Source organism: Meleagris gallopavo, chromosome 4 (genome assembly GCF_000146605.3).
Source record: "Meleagris gallopavo isolate NT-WF06-2002-E0010 breed Aviagen turkey brand Nicholas breeding stock chromosome 4, Turkey_5.1, whole genome shotgun sequence".
Classification (NCBI taxonomy): domain Eukaryota; kingdom Metazoa; phylum Chordata; class Aves; order Galliformes; family Phasianidae; genus Meleagris; species Meleagris gallopavo.
Genome location: NC_015014.2, coordinates 68,583,979 through 68,603,721, shown reverse-complemented (window position 1 = coordinate 68,603,721; position 19,743 = coordinate 68,583,979). Strand labels below are relative to the sequence as shown.

General features: G+C 42.7%; 2 protein-coding genes across 2 annotated transcripts in view; one reads left to right on the top strand and one right to left on the bottom strand.

Moving 5' to 3' along the window:
* Positions 1–289: 289 nt before the first annotated feature.
* Positions 290–3,475, top strand: CHMP3 (charged multivesicular body protein 3). Its single transcript, XM_031553237.1, has 5 exons — positions 290–350; positions 1,300–1,479; positions 2,247–2,368; positions 2,959–3,073; positions 3,266–3,475. The coding sequence occupies exons 1-5, from the start codon at positions 323–325 to the stop codon at positions 3,397–3,399; spliced, it is 579 nt and encodes a 192-aa protein (XP_031409097.1). The 5' UTR covers positions 290–322; the 3' UTR covers positions 3,400–3,475.
* A 2,466-nt stretch (positions 3,476–5,941) lies between these two features.
* Positions 5,942–19,743, bottom strand: part of KDM3A (lysine demethylase 3A) — a 28,931-nt gene continuing 15,129 nt past the window's right edge. Inside the window, exons 11-25 of the mRNA XM_010710603.3 lie at positions 18,832–19,046; positions 16,108–16,260; positions 15,900–15,995; positions 15,444–15,571; positions 13,313–13,499; positions 12,859–13,028; positions 11,917–12,153; positions 11,350–11,521; positions 10,367–10,457; positions 10,104–10,234; positions 9,385–9,504; positions 9,127–9,266; positions 7,732–7,908; positions 7,515–7,649; positions 5,942–7,058 (exon numbers count right to left, since the gene is read on the bottom strand). Coding sequence (XP_010708905.1) covers positions 6,978–7,058; positions 7,515–7,649; positions 7,732–7,908; positions 9,127–9,266; positions 9,385–9,504; positions 10,104–10,234; positions 10,367–10,457; positions 11,350–11,521; positions 11,917–12,153; positions 12,859–13,028; positions 13,313–13,499; positions 15,444–15,571; positions 15,900–15,995; positions 16,108–16,260; positions 18,832–19,046 — 2,233 coding nt within the window. The 3' untranslated portion in view covers positions 5,942–6,977. The remainder of the gene's footprint in view (positions 7,059–7,514; positions 7,650–7,731; positions 7,909–9,126; positions 9,267–9,384; positions 9,505–10,103; positions 10,235–10,366; positions 10,458–11,349; positions 11,522–11,916; positions 12,154–12,858; positions 13,029–13,312; positions 13,500–15,443; positions 15,572–15,899; positions 15,996–16,107; positions 16,261–18,831; positions 19,047–19,743) is intronic.

Here is a 19,743-nt window from a genome sequence, read left to right as displayed (position 1 = left end):
GCGGGCCGTTGCCGTGGCAGCGGGGGATCCGACGCCGAGCCCCAGGGCTGCGACTCGGCTCCTCGGCCTCGCGGGCAGCGGCCGCTTCCTGAGCGCTTGTGTCCCGCGGTGCTGCTGTGTGGAACCGGGGCGCTGTGCGAGGCACTGAGCGCCGTGTGAGGGGCTGCGGTCAGCGGTGATGGCTGCGATGGGCGCTGCGGTTTGGTGTGAGTGGTTGTGGGGAAGCGTGCAGGATAGCGTCCTTCCTACAGCTGGAGTCCAGCTAACTCTCGCACTTTCTCATTTTGAGGTGAACGAATGGTCCCTGAAGATAAGGAAGGAAATGAGAGTCATTGACAGACAGATCAGAGGTGTGTCCTTCTGGCTTTTCTTTTGTGTGTCCCTGTCTTCCTCGTCATAGAATCACAGAATGGCCTGGGTTGAAAAGGACAACAGTGATCATCCAGTTCCAACCCCCTGCTATGTGCAGGGTCACCAACCAGCAGACCAGGCTGCCCAGAGCCACACCCAGCCTGGCCTTGAATGCCTCCAGGGATGGGGCATCCACAGCCTCCTTGGGCAACCTGTTCCAGTGCCTCACCACCCTCTGGGTGAAAAACTTCCTCCTAATATCTGACGTAAACCTCCCCTGTCTCAGTTTAAAGCCATTCCCCCTTGTCCTATCACTATCCACCCTCATAAACAGCCGTTCTCCCTCCTGTTTATATGCTCCCTTCAAGTACTGGAGGGCCACAATGAGGTCTCCCCAGAACCTTCTCTTCTCATGGCAGGGGTAGGGGCTGAAATCGAATAACCCAGGGTTAGTTACTGCATCTGGAATGGAGGAATAATGTGGTTCTGGGGCTGAGTTGGTCTGTGATACAGAAATGTCATTCTGAAGTTCTACAAGTAAAATGTTCTATGTAACCTGAAGTGTTTTGCTGAGATATAATGTACCCGTGTCCCATCTGGTAGGATGAATTTTACTTATCCAAAACTTTGCACAGACTGACTTAACGAATGGCGTTGGTGCAGTCTGGCACTTCTCATGCAGATGCTCTGGGGGTACAAAGTGTCCCAAAGAGCACACAAAAATGGGAGTACTTTCCTTTTCATCATGGATATTTTGCTTTTATGTTCATGACACTTTTGGAGATGTCTTGAAAAACAGAGGAGCTGTGTGTTATTACACTGCTATTTGCTCTCTTTGGTTTGCCTTCCCAGATTATTTTCTTTGAAAATACACTCTAGCAAATGACTGATATATTAAATCCATAGCAACCTGTAACTATTGGCTGTGCATCTTCTTCTGTACTTCAGATATTCAGAGAGAAGAGGAAAAGGTGAAACGGTCGATAAAGGATGCTGCCAAAAAGGGGCAGAAGGATGTGTGTGTGATCCTGGCCAAGGAACTGATCCGCTCTAGGAAGGCTGTAAGCAAACTCTATGCCTCCAAAGCTCACATGAACTCTGTTCTCATGGGGATGAAGAACCAGCTTGGTAAGAACTTCTAAGCCCCGGTGCAATGACTCCCCCCAGCTCCAGAGACAAGGGCTGAGTTTCCATTTTCAGAAGGTCATCTGTAGGATGAGTTGAGAGAGATGGAATTTGGACGCAGGCTCCTCTTGTTAAAGGGAGCTGATTCTGGGGGGGTTTCAGGACCTGGAGAAATTCCTCCTGTACCTGGTTTTGATGGCTGCTGCAGTTCTGAGTTCCCACATCCAGCCAGGATGGGCGCTTAACTCCCATCAGTGGCATGTACCAGCACACCATAAACACACAGCTTTGAACGAACATCAGCAGCACTCGGTCCTAATCCTCCCCTCTGGGGTTGATGAGGACTGAGATCCACGAGTAGATTGCATCTATGTGATCTGACATTGCAGTGAACTGGCAACAAGGAGGCAAGCGCCCAAACTCCAGGTTAGTAAGCTACTGAAACTTAACATTTCAAAAGTCAGATGTGACTCCACACATACCTCATTCAGCAGAGATCCCATTCCTGCAGATTGGGATTTCCTTTAAAAGGAAAAAAGCAGAGCAGCCTCCATGTTCCTGCTACTGGCATCTTCATTGTACTATGAATGTTCTGATGTGCTGACCAAGCAATGAGAGAATGTAGAATTCAGTCTGGAGTTTGTATTGTAGGCTGTACGTTTCTTTTAAATTGCTTAAATGCAAGTTTTTATCTGCACAGGGAGGATATAATTTCCTTCCTTTTGGTGACACGGGAATCACTGAAGTTATTCTATGTCTCTCCTTCACAGCTGTCCTCAGAGTAGCAGGTTCGTTGCAGAAGAGCACAGAAGTCATGAAAGCTATGCAGAGTTTAGTGAAAATCCCTGAAATCCAGGCGACCATGAGAGAATTGTCCAAAGAGATGATGAAGGTAAGATCTGTAACACACACCAGGCGTGGGTGAACTGGGGCTGGCTGTCCAGTGAGCTGAAGCACTGTGCAACTTCTGAACAATTTTACCATTATACACCAGAACGCTTTGGCCATGTGGTGCTTGCAGCCCTGTAGGGAAGTATTTTTAAATGCAGATGGGAAAGAAGGGAAGCTTATGTCAGACACAAATTTTACAGCCTGTTATATAGCTTAGGCTTTATGACTGAAGCACATGAAGTACAGATGCCTTTGTGATGCAAACTTGCATTAACCTGGGTTGTAGATGCTGTAGATGTTTCAGTGCACAACAGAAATGAGTAACAGCTGCAGGGTGTGAATGTGAGAACATGCATCTTTCATCCTCGTTTCTTACTGCTTTTCCTGTGCGCCAGTTGTACAGATACAGGCTCAGAATGTGGGTGGGTGTGTTGGCTAACCCTCATACAAGCAGCCAGTCTTATTCAGAAAAGCTTAAGCAGTGGTTGGATGTCCTGGATGGGATGGGCATCAGACTGGGATACTCAGACTGGGAAATGACTGCTCTACAGTTTCCAAAGGCATCACCCGCTGTCTTCTTGTTCCTGTTAGGCTGGTATCATAGAGGAGATGCTAGAGGACACTTTTGAAAGCATGGAGGATGAGGATGAAATGGAGGAGGAAGCAGAGATGGAAATTGACAAAATTCTGTTTGAAATTACAGCTGGTGAGTCTCTGTGGGCCACCAGGAGCCCAATGAGTCCAACTGCCCCAGCCATGAGGGCCTGTAAAGTCAGACAGCTGTTGGGTGTTACTTAACAGTGGCTGGCAGAATTATTGAAACACCTGTACCTAAAAGCTGCTGATAATTAAATTACAACTTAATGCTCACTAAGGGCTCTCTTTATGTTGTTCACAGGAGCCTTGGGTAAAGCACCTAGTAAAGTCACAGATGCTCTTCCAGAGCCAGAACCCATGGGGGCAGCTGCTGCTGTTGACGAGGAGGAAGACATTGAAGCAATGCAGTCACGATTGGCTACCCTGCGTAGCTAAGGAGGAAATGTACAGTTTGCCTTTTTTCTGCTATGGGATGTTCTGTCTTCAAAATGCAAAACTTAATATGTGCAAATATTTTATGTAATATATTTTTTTCTGCCTGAGTCCTGTATTCTCCAAGAAACTACTGTAATATACACTTCTTCTTGGGGACTGCAGTCTCAAGAGATTATTTTCCTCTTTTCATTCAGCCTGTCTCAGGTGGGAGATGATGGTGAAAGGGCAAAGGTCGTGTAACACTATGTATTTTTAGGTATCAGGTCTTGAAGTACATTCTTAGGGAAGGATGCTTCTTGAAGCTAAACAGCACTTTGGCTTAATCAGCTACCAAAAACCTTCCGTGGTGTAAGGTCTTTGTTTTACTGACTGACTGACTCCAGATTTTTATTAAAGCTGCTCTTAAAGTGATGCATGGACACAGCTGCTCATTTGCACCTCTTCAGATGTTTCACCTTTAACAGCTCCCTTTTGGGTCTACAAAGCTAAAGAAAAGCTTTCATGCTGGAGCAGCTGTTAAATAAAAAGAATGCCTGGACAGAGCCAGAAGAGGAGGTAGGCACAGGAAGAAGCAACAGCTTGAACAACTAAGCATAAACAGCATGAAAATGATGAGAAAGGAGGTGGCAGAAGTAAAAGGCAAGCTGTGGCACTCATGCTGCACTAAGCATAGTGGCAGCTCTTCTGCCTGTGGCTGGGTGCAGTTGATCAGAACAGATCCTGGCCAAATACTGAAAAATGTAACTAACTGAAGATCTATAAAATGAAACCTGGTACCCACAGAGCCCCCAAGGAGAACAGTTGTGGCCCAACACTGCTGAGCAGCAGCATCTATTATCCACTCTGCTCATCCAAACCCAGTAACAGAATACAGCAATGTTACAGGCCAGCACTGAGCCTAATCTTCATCTGACACTGGTACAGACACATTGCAGTAATGATATAAACAAGGATGGCTGCTTGAATTTATCTCATTATTGTGGTGGGGGGGTAGATCCCACGTCCCTTAGAGCAGCTTGAAGATTCTGCAAGGAAGGTGGCTCTGCTGTAAGAGTTCTTACAGCAGGCTGGAGAAGCACCTGCTCACAGAGAAGAACAATTTTATTCCAACCTGCAGTTGCCATTTGTGCCGCCTCAGCTCCTTGCTCTGAAATTTCATAAAAAGTCACATTTCAATAAAGCCCACTGAGCTTGAGAAGAAGCCCCTCCCTCTTCAGTTTTAATTAATTTCATTGTAAAGAAGAGTACTGACAAATGCTCAGAACGCCATTCTGTATGTGGTATCTTAACACTGAAAGGTGACGTCAGCTGCAGCTGTCTAAAAACATCACCATAACCATACCAGGTTCTTCTGTGTCACAATTCGTGAAGTTAGCTGCTGTTTAAGTGACACCTTGCTGGGGTTTGAATCCCCAACACAGGATGCCTCCTCCCAAAGGAAAACTTCAGGCAAAATTCTTGCCTTGATGCAGCAGAGGCAGCACACACCACCATGCTTCCTCTGTTCCAACAGGTCAGTAGCACAGGAGCCTCACAGGTAAAGTAAGCAGTCTCTAATTTTAGGACAGACTTATTGAAGAAAGTTAAGACTGTGACTGTGTTCAGAGAAGGCAAACAGAGCTGGGAGCTGCCCAACAGCTTCCAGTCCCAGCTGATGAAGCAAGGAGGAGCCAAGTGCTGTTCACTTTCATGCTGGAGGCAGAGGCACAGCCCACAGCAGCCCTAATGCTTCTGGTTGGGGCCCAGCTTTGGAGCAGTGAAACTCAAGTGCTCTCTTTCTGCTGCAAAGCAAACAAGCTGACTGACAGGGCAATTTATTCTTATCATCTTCACAGCTCAGAAAGGAGCAGAAAGGAAGAACACCTGGAAAGTCAGTGACTGGCAGCAGTTGATAGCTGAGGTAAGACAAGATTATGTAACAGCAGTGGTAAGGAAATTCAAGAATCTGTCTTCAACAAATGGGTCTCCTGAGCTGTATGTGCACATATCTGTGTGTAAAAGCAGTGTGACCCCTTACACACTCTGGGCGCTAGGATACTGTACGCCAGCTCCCCACACATCTTCCAACCAGAGCCAAGAAAGGCAATTAAGCTGCTTTATTACATTTACTTGAAACTTGCTATTGCAAGAACGAATACTCATCTGAAACACAGCCTTGGCTTGAAGGGTTCTTCACTGCTTCAAACACAAAGTGATAAGTGAACATTTTATTTCTCACTGCAGGAGGCAGACAGAGCAGCGGCTACTCTAGCTTAGGTGTTTTCTGCCAGCTAGAGACCTCAGCAAGTCATGACAGAGGGAAGTTCTCACTGAACACAGACAGTTGTTCAGCAGACCTCAAGGTAGCAGCAGGAGTTCAGTGAATGGGAACATCTCTGTGCACACTGAGCTACACGACAGTACCTGACCGACCCACTGCTGCCTCGTGTCCTCTCCCCGAGGATTTAACATTGAGTTAAAAACAACTTCTGGCTCACAAAACTGCCCTGTACCTGGCTCAGCTCAAGTGCTGTCCTTTGTGTTTCAGTGGTGAAAGGGGTGCTGAGGAATAGAAAAAGCTGATTTTATTTAGCTTATCTTGGTAGATGACAGATGCATTTCTCCTCTGCTTGTTTTTACAATTCGTGATGTTTTCCATCTCTAATTTTAGAGCAATGTGCTTTTTAAGATGGAAGCTGCAGAACTCATTCAATACAGACCACAGTAGCAGCTGAGAAGCAACAATCAATCTAAGCCACATTGTGGTAACCAAAAAAGGCTACAAACAGATCATTGAATTAAATACACTGAGCTTTCAGATACTTTAAAAAAGTCTATGAACAATATGATACACAATTTACTTTTGCATTTCAAAGCACTGCATCAAATTCATTGCTTTTTAAAGAGTCAACTGAAGAAGCTGGGCAAGGAACAGTATCTGAAATAGAAGAATTTTATGTAGACCATTCAGTGTTAAAAACCAGAGAATCAAACGCAAGTTCAAATTAAAGATCAGTTTCAAACAGAAGACATTTGATTAAAAGTTTCTTTTAACATTTAGAAATTTAAATACATTTACCTAAAGATGGTTAATCTCCATCTCTATGTTACTATACAATAGCTTAAAGCTACTTTTAAATGCTAGTTCTATGTTAATGTGAAGTTACAGAACTGCATTCTTAGTTAACATAAATTGGTTATTAGTTGGGTGACTTCGTATTTCCTCCCACCCTGAAATAAGTTTTAAAAATTGGAGCTTTACAATGTCTCAGATAATAGTTTTCAAATGAGTAGTTTGGAATAATTCCCGACAGTTCTATAGGAGGTATTTTGTACAGTTTGGAGAGCAACTCCATATAAAGTTCTATTGCAACTGAGCATTCACAGTATGCCACAGTCCATACATATTACTACATATACATCTCAGGTATGTAAACATTGGAAGAATACACAGAACATAGTACCACAATCCTCTGGTACTGCTGAAAGGAAGATGAGGTAACATTCATATAATCTCAAAGTCCACAGAGGTCCTGACTGAGTAGTTAAAACAGCTGCCAGCGCTTCTGTTTTCATAGTGTGTGTTAAGGCTTTCTACTTTATGATCTGCTAAGGCTGGATTCGTTAGCTCTCAATATCCCAACTGCATCTTTAACAGCGTGGTATATGACATTCTTCACCTAGGAAGGAAAGAGAAGGCGTTTAGTTTTACAACTAACAGCACAGGTAGGGCAGATCAGAAGGCCCTGACATGCAGCTGCACAGATTCCCACCTTCTCTGCACCCCTAAGACAAACATGCTTCTCTGTGAGAGCCTCGCTTACATCACTGATCTGTGCAAATGAGGTGCAGTGCTAACGGGGCATTAGCTGAAATGTAGCAGCCTCAGATTATTCAGATTCAACCAGAGGAAGAACAGCACAAACAGGAGGTAATGCGTCAGTGCAATATCAGAAGGCCTCATCAAAAGCACTCAACATGTGTAACATTAAAAAGTTTTTCCAAGGTCCGGTGCAACCCAATCTGAACATGAAAGGTTGTATGGATGGCTAAATCTGTAGGGATTTGGTGAGGGTTTTGTTTGCTTTTTAAAGGGAGAAAAGGGACAAGGCTCTCCTTGAGCACTGGAAACATACCTGCAATTTATCTTCGTGGTTTGTATGCGTATGTGACAGATATCTAAATTCCTGAGTGAGCCAGAAGCAATGCTTGACGTGCTCTGGGGATACAAAGTCTTCTGCAACTTTAATACAACTGTACAAATTATGAACCTGGAGAGAACAAACAAGCATTAGCCACATATGCAAAGTCTGCCCAAGTGATCAGGCTGCAAACAGCGCCACTGGTCCTTGCCTGGTGCGGAGCTCCTGCTGGAATGAAAACTACATCTCCTAGAAACTGTACAATAGCCCAGCCTTGAACTCCATACTCCTGGTGAAGGCGTTTTCTTAGAGATCGATCCAAGTACCAACTTTGATCATGAATGGGATCGTGATCTACAGGATTTTCTTGACCTTGTTCTTCAGCAACCTGAAAAGCAGGGAAAGAGACTTGTTACAACACACCAGTCCTGCAGGATAACCAAGATGTGCACATGGTGTTGCACATGCATGCATTCCACACGGAGCAGCTTGCACCACGTGATCAGATACAGGAGTTATATGCAAGATTTGGATTCTATACTCAGTTCTTGTTTGTCAAGGCTACATCACTTCTCATTTCCACTTGCTTCACATGCTGCAAAGGTGGGTATGGTAAATTAAAATCATTCCAATGTACATAGGAAAGAAGAAACGGGGTCAAGTGACTCATGTTCACAACAGGAACTTCTCATCCATGAGATCATTTCTCTTACATTACTCTAGCACGTAACTGGACAAGACATGCTGAGTGCCAAATGCAGCAGGTGCCTGCCCTGAGACCTGCACTACTCAGTGTGCTTGCTGACCAAAACAGAGCCTGCTAACAAGAGTTCCAGAAGTTACTAGTCAGGGAGGCATGAGGACTTCATGTGGGAAAACTGAGAGGCAGGAGGATGTGGGGACCAGATGTCTGAATCCTAAGAGATCGTTTAGAAGGAGATGAACGCCTTGGTTCTATTCCGAGAGAAGCTGCTGAAAGTCTGAGGCCTGCAGGGAAGTATGCTACAAGAGACTAAGAATCAAATCACTGCTGCTTATAAAATTCACTAGCAAGTTTTATAAGATACAGTATTAACAAAAAACAGATATTAACCAAAGTGGCTGTAGCTTCTCCAAGCTGTTGTCTAAGACAGTACTCAGGCTGACAAGGCCAACAGTTGCTCAGATCATCCTATTTATTCTTTTAAACATTAACATTTTTTACTTTTAGTGAAAAGAAGTTCCAGAAATGAGACTACCAGGAATTCTTGACCACCTGTGGTAAATAGCAAAAGGAGCCCTTTTTGGTGTAGCATCACCTCTTTCCTTTCTCAGACCCTTTCCTTCCCATGGATGCTACTTGAAAAACCTTCATTTTTCCCTCAATCTAAACATGAAAGCTATGGAAAGAAAAACTCAGTGTAGAAACGTGAAAGAAGGGAGACTTCATAAATGACATGACTGACATTTCCAAAGACCACCTCATGCACATTTTTAAGGGTTTAGTTTAAACTGTGTTTTTGTTGAAACTGGAACAGGAAGAAGGTGGGGAAAAAAAAAAGTCCAAGGATTTGTATTTAGAAGTCTGCATAGATAGTAAAAGAGTTTTTAAGATGGAGCAGCCTACCTTTTTAAGGAACTCCCGGATCTTCTCTGTATCCTTAGCAGCATAGATGTGCCACAGAGCTCCAGGTTTTTCTCGACTTTCAGTAAAACGCTTAATTGTCAGCTCATCAGAATCTCCGTCTTGTATGGTCTTCAGTACTTCTGTTAAGAGTAAACACAAGCAGTTATGCTACAGACCTTTCCACCAACCACATTTGGACCACAGCTTTTTTGGAGGGAAATAGTTCCTCCAGAGAAAAAAAGAGAAAAAAAACTTCACCTTCTTCTTGATCAGCCTGACCTTTGGGGATCCCCACATACACCATAACATTAGCTGCATCAGACACATCCAAGTGGAGATTTGTTGTGCCATATTTTCTATCTTCTGGTGTTATTAAGCCTGAAAAAAGCACCCACTACATTAGTGAGATAAAGAGAAACCTTCTGCTGCTCTAAGCAGAGCTATCTGAAAAGCCCGGACAGCTTTTACTTTCATCAGCAAATTCCTCCAGGCAGCAGTTTCCTTTTTTCCTAGGACTCTGCAGCATCACCTTTGTATTTTGCCAACTGTTAAATTTACAAGCTAACAAACATCAGCCTGCACCTACACCCCGCCTGTATGATACACAAAAACCACGTTACTGTTACCAGAAGGTTTCTGCAGTAGTTTTGAATAAAGAATTCTCAGCAACAGTTTCTCCCTCAGCAGCTGCTACAGCATTTACAGGTCAGGATCTCCTTTCTGGCCATGATGAGGCTTCAAGTTTGAAGTGTCTTTTGAGTGACAATTTATCATAGGAAGAATCTATTTTTTTGTTTTCAGAGCAAGGTTGGATTCGAACGCAAGGCTGGACGGCGCTGTGAGTAACCTCATCTAGAGGGAGGTGGGGTAGAGGCAGGGGGTTGGAACTAGATGAGCTCAGATGACCCTTTCAACCCAAACCATTCTGTGATTCAAATACATGGGCAGAAAGAGCTACAGTCTGACACGTTCCTTACCGTAGGCATTGTACATCTTAGGGCCCAAATCTGGTCGCACAAAATAGTTGGGAAGCCGAGAGGCAAGGTTGAGCTTTCCACCTCTCCTAGTGTACTCTGGTAGTGGAATATTTTTCATCAAATCATCAAACCTAAAGAAATACAGCACGGTTCAGTGTTAGGTCACGCGATCAACAGCTTTTGATGAAGCAGCTGTCAAAATGTAACAGTATTTCTACACTTTATTGTTTTGGAAGCATAGCTGTTTCTTGGTAAATTCATACCTAGAAGGCATCATATCTCTGAAATCTTCTCCTGGAGGCCAATCTTTAAGCTTCAACACCATTGGCTCTCCTTCTTCTGTTCTCAGGCGACCTGTTGTCAGATGTTAACATGTCAGCTTATAAGAGCTTGTACCACTCATAATGCAAATAATCATGAAATCCTGATCTTATTTTATAGCCATGCTCGCTCTGCAACTGTTCGTATAGAGCTGAAGACACGCAGTCCTCGTGACACCACAGTCAGGTATTACTGCCCTGAGAAACGTGCTGTGACAGCACAGAGGTTTTTGGATGAAGTACAGTGTGAACTTCAGTGGCTCCCCTCCCTAAGCACATCCCACAGCTTAACTCAGACAACTGTTCTGCATTTTAGGCCAGCCAATGGTAAAACCAAGCTCAAGTAATACAAATGAAAAGCATGAACAAGCCTTCCAGCTCCCAGTCTTCTTGCCTCAAGTACCAAATCCCCAAAGTTTACATCACACAGATGAGGCAGAACCTCCAGCTGCCAGGGCAAGCATTAATTCTGGAAAAAGTTGGTTTTTGCTTCTAGAAACAATGTCAAACCTCATGCTCACCTCCCCAAACCTTAGGAACACCTACAAGTTTCAACAGCAAAATCTAATTACCTTCTGAATATCAACTCCACACAGTTCTTTTGTTTTACCTGCGTGGGTTAAAGCTGGCAGGTGAACCAATTCACTAAGAAGATCCCCAACTTTTTCAGAATGCTTTCCCAAAAGAAAAAAGCAGCCAAACATGCTGCTCAGAGATGGTCCTCAACACAGCTGACAACATTTCCACTAACTCCACCATCCCTTGAGCACACCTGGTGAGAACACAGGGCAGACACTGTCCTCAGAGACAAAGCCTGGAACATCTTTTATTCTGCTTTGTGCTGCTCAAGGATGGCAACGTCATGCTGAAGTAAGATTATCATTGCTTAATATTTTACCCACTGTAAAGAAATTCACACTGCTTACTTGAAATATCTTCAAACCCATCCCAGAAATCTCCTACAGTAGCGCCAGTGATGATTTCATTGGTCCTGCAGTTAACCAGGTCTACTTCCTGTTGGCCAAACTCTTTCCTGAAGGACTCGGGTCTCCAGAGGTCTGCATTTAATTTGTGATGCACTCCTGACACCATTACAGGCTGTAAGGAAAAAGACCAAAGAACTATTAAACATCAAAAATTCTAATTCTAACCACCCATAAACATACCAAACATTTAAACATGGGCACTCTGCAAACATCCCATTTTAAAGGACGAACACTCTGCCACACAGGAATTACACCATGCATTTGATCATTCCTTATTTCGAGCTCCAAAGCAGCTATTTTTTTTTTAATAGAGAGCCATAAGCTCAGCACTGTGTTTGGAAATTGATTTTAAATAATATATATCTTTTTATCTAAGGATTTCAGTGTTCAGGTGTTACATATTACAGATTATCAGTATTGCTTATGGTTGGAGTAAGTTTGCACCTGCCTTTCAAGTAAGAGATCAAAGCATATGATGTGAAAATGGCAAGAGGAGGTGTTCATTACCTGTCCCTGCTTCCAGCACTCTCTGAAGACATTCCAATTACTTTCATTGTTGGGATCTTGAAGACACAGTAAGCGGTTATCACATAACCAGTAATGAGGTGTGTCAAAGCCCATTATTGTAGGCTTTATAGTCAGTCCTTGTGGCTTCTTAGGCACATCTGTAACAGTTCTATTTTGCACCAGGGAAGCAAAAATGTCATCAAGGATTTTGGGTGTACTCTTGAGTCCGTTGTCTGTCTGGTTTATTAAAAAAAAAAAAAAGGAGAAAGAACAAAAAAGTTGGTGGGTTTTTCTGTCAGTGTCCTCTGCAATTCAATGATGTATTTAATATTAATGAACTTAAATATCTGCAACTTCCAAAATTTTCACATCAGCACACAATCATGCAGAGAAACAGAGTTCTGCAGAACAGCTGCTGCCTAGAAATTTGCTGTCATTAAATGTCAGTGTCATTTCTGATAACATCTATAGCAAATGGCAGCATGCATTCCACCCTGATTTTAGCAACACTGCTGAAAGCCACTGAATGCTGCATGAAGGAAGACTTTCTTTCTATCAAAGAACAGAAATGCAGTTTCATCAAGGGACCCCGAGGACAATATTTTACCCCATCTCTTTGGGGTTGTTCCTGGGCTGTAATCTGCTCTTACAGGTACATGTGAATCAGTGTGCAGGCCAGGCATAAGCCAGTCACCCACTCTCCACAAAAGGAGGTTTTAGATCCCTCTGTAAGTTCCTTGATGGTTCTTTTAGAGACTATTAGAGGGGATGCTAATCAATGCACCTGCCAGACATTTTGCTGAGTAAATTTGTCAGCTTCATCACCTGCCTCCCAGCCCCTCATTCAAACAAGGCTGGCTGAAAGCACAGTTGATTACAGCCACAGAACAGCAGTCTAAGGCTGGTATCAACTCAAGGCAGTGAAATAGAGATGTCACATACCTTTCCTCCAGAAGAATTCAGGAGATTCCGCAGGAAACCCGTGTTATTGTTGCTCACAGGTGTTAGTATTGCACTGTTGAATGTCTGCAGGGCTGCAGCAGGCTTAGCTAAGCTAGGGAGTGTTTGAAGAGGTTTGTTTTCATTCTTGGAAATGGGTACAAGAAGTTTCTCTGCAACGAAGAAGAAAAACATTAGAAGAAATAAAGCGAGGAGTAATCTGAACCACAACAAACATCCTTAAGATAAAATCCAAAGCACATGAGATACTCACATGTATATACAGATATGAATATGCATACACGTATGTGCAATATGCATATGATCTGCAATACACTCACTGAACTCCATTCCAGTAGGCAGACTGTGTCATTCTCAAAGATATTGCTGGGCCCTGGACATGTTTTTCTAACAAACAGCCACAGAAAGGTTTGCTTTTCACCAGTTCTATACATACCTTTGTTTTCTTTATTCACATTTCCACTTGTTATATTTGACAGCCAACTTAATGAGGGAGAAGTGTTTACTGAAGCAGTTTGTTTACTTCCAGCTGCTGGTTTGACTGGAGGATCGTGTGTAGGGACCTGTGGGCTCAGGACTAAGTTGCTTTGCTGAAGGCTGGTCCTCTCTCCAGGTACCAAATTCTGAAAAAGCACGAAGTGAGATCCTGATTAAATATAAGCACACCACTCAAGAAGGAAAAACAAGCAGTGTTCTTTCAAAACAGAATAAAGGAAGTGCTGCCCTCCTTAAAATAACCTCATCTCCACAAGAGGTCAGCATTGCATCTTAGTACTGAAAAGAGATCCAAGAGAAACCATGACTTCTCAACTTCAAGAGCTTACAGAGTCCATCTCTCTTCACAATAAGCAAAGAAAGCTGGGTTTCCCAGATGCATTTTCTGGGATTGCTTTGGAAACCAAATACCATTTTAATAGCTGCTTCTTGGTATTCTAGTAGTAGATTACCATAGAACTGCCTAGGTTGAAAAGGACCACAATGATCATCCAGTTCCAACCCCCTGCTATGTGCAGGGTCACCAACCAGCAGACCAGGCTGCCCAGAGCCACATCCAGCCTGGCCTTGAATGCCTCCAGGGATGGGGCATCCACAACCTCCTTAGGCAACCTGTTCCAGTGCTTCACCACCCTCTGGGGAAAAAACTTCCTCCTAATATCTGACCTAAAACTCCCCTCTCTTAGTTGAAAACCATAATGTTCAGGACTAAGCTGGAGGTCCAGTTTGCTTGTTTAAAAACATGTAGATAGAGCACCTAAACCTCTATCCTGAAGTGGCAAAAATCTACCGGCTCTAAAATAGAGCTGCATGTGAGTGCAGCTCTGGCCTGGCCAGAAGCAGCCATGCACAGAACCCTCAGCACGTCTACTAGGCAGCTGAGTTATTTGTTTGGAGCTGCTATGTTGTCAGGCTAACCAAAGCTACTGCTTTGGCCTGGGATTTCAGCAAGGCTGGCTATATTTCTCCTTCCTGCTCAAAACTATCCAAACAAGAAATTATTATGTGTATTTATTACTGCTACATTCTTTATTTCACATCTTAATGACTACTGATGCTTGGTAAGAATCCCCAACATGACATAATACAAGTCTCAAACTTCACTGAATAAGTTATTCCTACTGTGCCACAACATAAAACAAAATTTTATTATTTTACAGAGAAAGAGGTAGAGAGGACATTCTAAGAAACCAAGACCCAAGCTAGGTCAGTCGTATGCTAACTTGAACTACATAATCACCTTCTTTGCTCTTAATACTTCATAATATTCCACACCTCTTACATGGATTACCAGCCAAAAATCAAGTTCAGCCTGCTTCTTGAACTCAAAATGTATTTATTCTCAAAATAAGTTTATGAATAGGCATATGTAAAAGACACTGATTTCTTGTAATGCTGCAAAACTAGGCTATTAACTTGTAGTATTTCCTTTACTTTCCAAAATATATACATCTAATTACATATTGCCATCCACAAAACGAAAGCCTTCTTAATTTTTTCATAGCAATTAAAATTAGTTATTGAAATTAAATCACCAAGATAACCCAAACTTTGGGTTTTTTTGCTTGTTAATAAAATAAGCAACAAACTTCCTACCAGAAGAACTTTCCTACCGGAGAAAGCAGTGCTCCTCCATACTGCTGCAGTCCTTGCCACTTTATCCATATTCAGCTCTTTTATGCATTCCAGTACTTTCCTAGCCTGCTCATTCTTTTAGGTGTTGCACATGTTACACCTCCAGGACACAAGGGCTAGCCCGCACTCCCAGCCATTACCCCATCTCTTTGTTAAGACTTCAAGTCCTCTCAGTCTAATCCTGTGTTTTTACTGAGGAAATAGAGAAACCACCAAACTCACTAACATTTTTCAAGAGTAGGTTACTCATCAAGTTACCAGTTGTCAAAAGAACCAAATAAGACTTCCTCCAAAAGTGAATACCAAACAAAAATCCAGCAGTGGTCAGGACTGACGTGCTTGTGTCAGTTGCCACTGGCTTCAAATACAGCTAGATTGAGACAAAAATGTGGGTATTTCAGCTACACAGACAGCAGTGAGAGACAACCCAGCAGTACCTGTTTTGAATCCTCCTTTAGAGTTGGCTTTGACAGTGCCTTGAACTGTTTATTTGCACAGGGGCAGTTTGCCTTTATTCCCCACTTTGTTCTTACAGAGTGAACAATATCACCAACATCATAGAGTGCTGAAGGGAAAAGAATAATTAATGAACTTGCTTAATTAGAACATTCAGCAGGTTTTAAAGAAGTTGTGTGTACTACTCAGCTAAACAATAGTAAAATAACAGTTCATCTTTAAACACTACATTTTGCTACTACTTTGTAAAGGTCAAAATAATGAAACAAGTAGTAAGCACACAGGCTGTTCCAGTTTATGAACTTAAACCTATTGACAATAAAACTAAACTTTGGTTAACCTTAAAATTAGAAAAGAAAAAAAAACATAAAAAGCCACAACATAGAAAAGACAGCAAAAGGCTACAACTTTTCTTCCCAATCAAATACTTAAAATACCTCTTCCAGGAATTATTTGTGTAGGCATTAGATTCTCTGGCTCATGCTCCTGCCCCTTCACACATTTAAACCAGGAGAAAGTATCCGAGTCATCATCTGTAAAACACAGTCATTACTTTGCGTTTCTGAGTCATAAGCTGTACTGGCAATTCAAAACACAGGTTCTTCCCACTCTCCCTTTGTCTGAAGCAGCAATATGCACTCTCACCTTCATGTATGCCTTTCTTCCTCATCCTGTAGCAATCGACGCACACGCCGAAGCCGCACTTGGAGCAGACCCAGTGCAGGTTGAAGATGGTGGTGTCACACACATCACACATCTCTCGAACTCCACGAACTGCACGCTTCCAGGCTACTTGTCCTGTGGAAGTTGATACAATAGGCCAGGTGTTAGTTTTAATTATATCAAATGATTCAACATTTAATTTGATAAGAAAGGCTCAGTCTTTTTCTCTACCAGAACTCCCAGACCAAGCCTTTGCAGTCATAGATTCAGAATAAGAATCATACCATAGAGTGGCCTGGGTTGGAAAGGACCTCAAAGACCATCCAGTTTCAACCCCCTGCTATGTGCAGGTCGCCAACCAGCAGACCAGGCTGCCCAGAGCCACATCCAGCCTGGCCTTGAATGCCTCCAGGGATGGGGCATCCACAGCCTCCTTGGGCAACCTGTTCCAGTGCTTCACCACCCTCTGGGGGAAAAAACTTCCTTCTAATATCTGACCTAAACCTCCCCTGTCTCAGTTTAAAAAGAACATTCAGAATAGTCTAAACTATCAAGATCATTTCACCTTCTGTGCAGCACTACTATTCCTGATACGCACCCGACCACGTTTACATGCATACTGTTGACATTCCTTCAAGTGGAAATTCCACAGCTGTCCTAAAAAAATCCTTATGTTGCTATTAGCAAGCCAGACTTAACACTTAGCATGCTACAATCAGCTTGGATTTGTCCCCTGCTCTTCCTTTTTACAGAATCACAGAATGGTCAGGGTTAGAAGAGACCTTAAGGATCGTGAATCTCCATCCCCCTGCCACATGCAGGGCCACCAACCTCCACATTTAATACTAGACCAGGCTTTTTACACGTTACAGATGTGCATCAGACCTTCTCACACTAGTTACCTGCTCAGTTGCTCTTATTAGTGCAACTGACCACTGCTGTTGAGGTTATCACATACCCATAATACATCATCTTCCCACTCTCCAAGTCACTCTCCCAAATCATTTTCTGTTACTACTGTCTCCTTTCAGGCTCTACCTTACACAGTCTCACTCAAAGGACTTTTTTGGCACTAGCTCCTCTGTTGCTAGAATTTGCTACTGTTTGTCTTCACAGTCACTCTTCCTGCCTCTCACCTGGGGGTCCAGAAAGAAGGAGCTCACCTAGAGTAGGAGATACTCTACAGAGTGCAAAAGCATTCAAACACCACTCCCCAAGGAGAGCTATCTGACCAAACAAACCTACATTTTGGCAGAGGTCAGTTTGTCAGAGCCAGAGTCCTTAGGAAAAGGTGCAATTTGAACAGAACTCTGCCAAGAAAAGCTTACCACAGCTTCAACTCCAGATGGTAGCTTTCTCCTACGCCAACTAAGTGAGCTGAACTGTTCAAAGAAAAGAGTATCTAAACCCCAAAATATTGCCTTCCTACCCAGGGCATTACAAACATTTCCATTTTCATGAAAATGAGTTTCCTTACTTTCAACAGCCAGGGTTATAAACAAGACAAAAGGGAATTCAATACATTTAGCTCCTTTGAAATCAACTCCAGAACTGACATGCGAGCTTTATAAGTACACTAAGAAATGCTTCCTCTGCTATTAAAGAAACACCTCACATTCTTAATTTTGAGGGGGAATTCGTGAAATTACAACCTTCTGAAGTTGTTTTGATATTCCAGCCTGCACCATTCTCTAGCTCTTCATGCTTTGGCTTCACAGACCTGAATGTGTTCTAACTCAAGTGAAATACAGAGTTTGCAGATCCCAAGTAGTTCAGGGCAGGACCTCACAGCAAGCATTTCTAAAATATTTAACAAGTCTTCCCTTCTGTTTTTAAAGGTAGTCAGTCCAATTAAGCTTTTCTCCTTCTATTCACAACCTTGCAGTGACTGGTAAACCAGCGTGATCCTTAAGTCAGTACTACCCAGAATGCAGAAGACAGAAGTGATAAAGCTTAGAAAGGTGCCTGCCCAATGTCATGTAGTTACAATCCAAAACAAAATCACCATTATTTTAAGATCCATTCCATTTTGAGAACCGATTATGCAAGTTATGCCTCCCATTTAGTGGTTCGTGTTCAGTTGCAGCCAAAAACCTGTGTTCTACCATGCAAGGTTTGCCCTGTTGGCACTGATGGAGCTCTGCAGTCAGTTATCCACTCAGTAATACCTTTCTGGCCAAGCTCCAGCAGGGCTGTGTGCAGAGCTTCTCAAAAGAGGCCCACTGCAAACTGACCCAATGCTTTTAGATGGAGGGAAAGAAACACTTCTTTACTGACTTTCCAGGTAGCGTTGTTGGGTCTGGCGCCCAAATAAGAGCAAAACAATCCACTAAAATCAAGAGGAAAGCATAATTTCACTTACACATTAAAAATAGATGGCAGGCAGCTGCCTGTTACTTTAGCTTTTCTGTTCTTTTAAGACACTTCATTTCGTAAGAGAAATGCACTTTCCCTTCAACAGGGAATGTAACTATAAATTGAGAATTATTCTGACAGATATGAAAGAATTATGTTCCCTCCCATAAAGAAAGAGCTGTTAAAACTAGTTCATGCTGGATCTTAACCTTCCTCTGAGAATAGAGGACAACACCGAAGACCTTCAATGACATTTCCAAATGCTTACAACTTATTTTCACATAAATCAAAAGCTTAAAGTTTCACATGAAGTTATTAAGGCAGGGGTAATTTAATACAAATTGATCTTACTGTGTGGTTCAATTGTAGACATAACTTCCTTTTCAGATATCACCAGCTGACAAAAGTGGTCTCCAATGTTGGCCAGGATATACTTTGCTGTGTCCAGATCCAGGCCAACAACATTTTTGGATAAAGGCAGCCACAAGCTAATAGCCTCAGGGTCATACTTATTGGGAGTTAAGAAGCCTTCCTCACGCAGTATCCCATGCTTATTGAACTGCAGCCTGTGAAATGAGCAGGGAAGAAAGAGCCATCACCTCAGATGTTCCATTAGTTTATATTTCCTCCCACAAGTCAGTGCCTATACTGCAAACACGTACACCATATGTCAATAGTTAACACAATGGTTGCAGAGAACATGGCTAAACATACTTGTCATAAATGCTAGACGTGCTTAATATACTGCCTGTTCAAAAAGCCTTACTAAAGGAATTGGTGCTTTGGGTCGAGATAGAAAGGTACATTTCCTAAAGATTTTTTTATTCATGCAAAAATTATCAGGTCAACACCGTTTGAAAACTGCATATCTATTAAGGATCATATGCAGAGGAAGTGACAGTAAAAGCTTCATTTAGAACAAGCTGCAGCTCACAAAAGAGAATATGAATACATTGTGTTCTTAAGTGAGGTTTACAAAACTACTAATGTAGCTGCCAACGAGATTTTAAAGAACCAATACACCTCCTACAGCAAAGCTTGAATGAGATATGCTATGGAGCAATTCTGGTAGTCTGGGGGAGACCTGCATTGTTAGTAGCTTATTAAATGAGAAAAGTTAGAGTTACATTCACATTTTCAGGAACCTTTTGACATATGATGACAATGTGTGCTCACAACACTGCTAGGAGTGGCAAGAAAAGATGCTGGCAACCATTATCACAGAGCACAGCCATTTGCAGACTCTGAAGAATTTCACACATT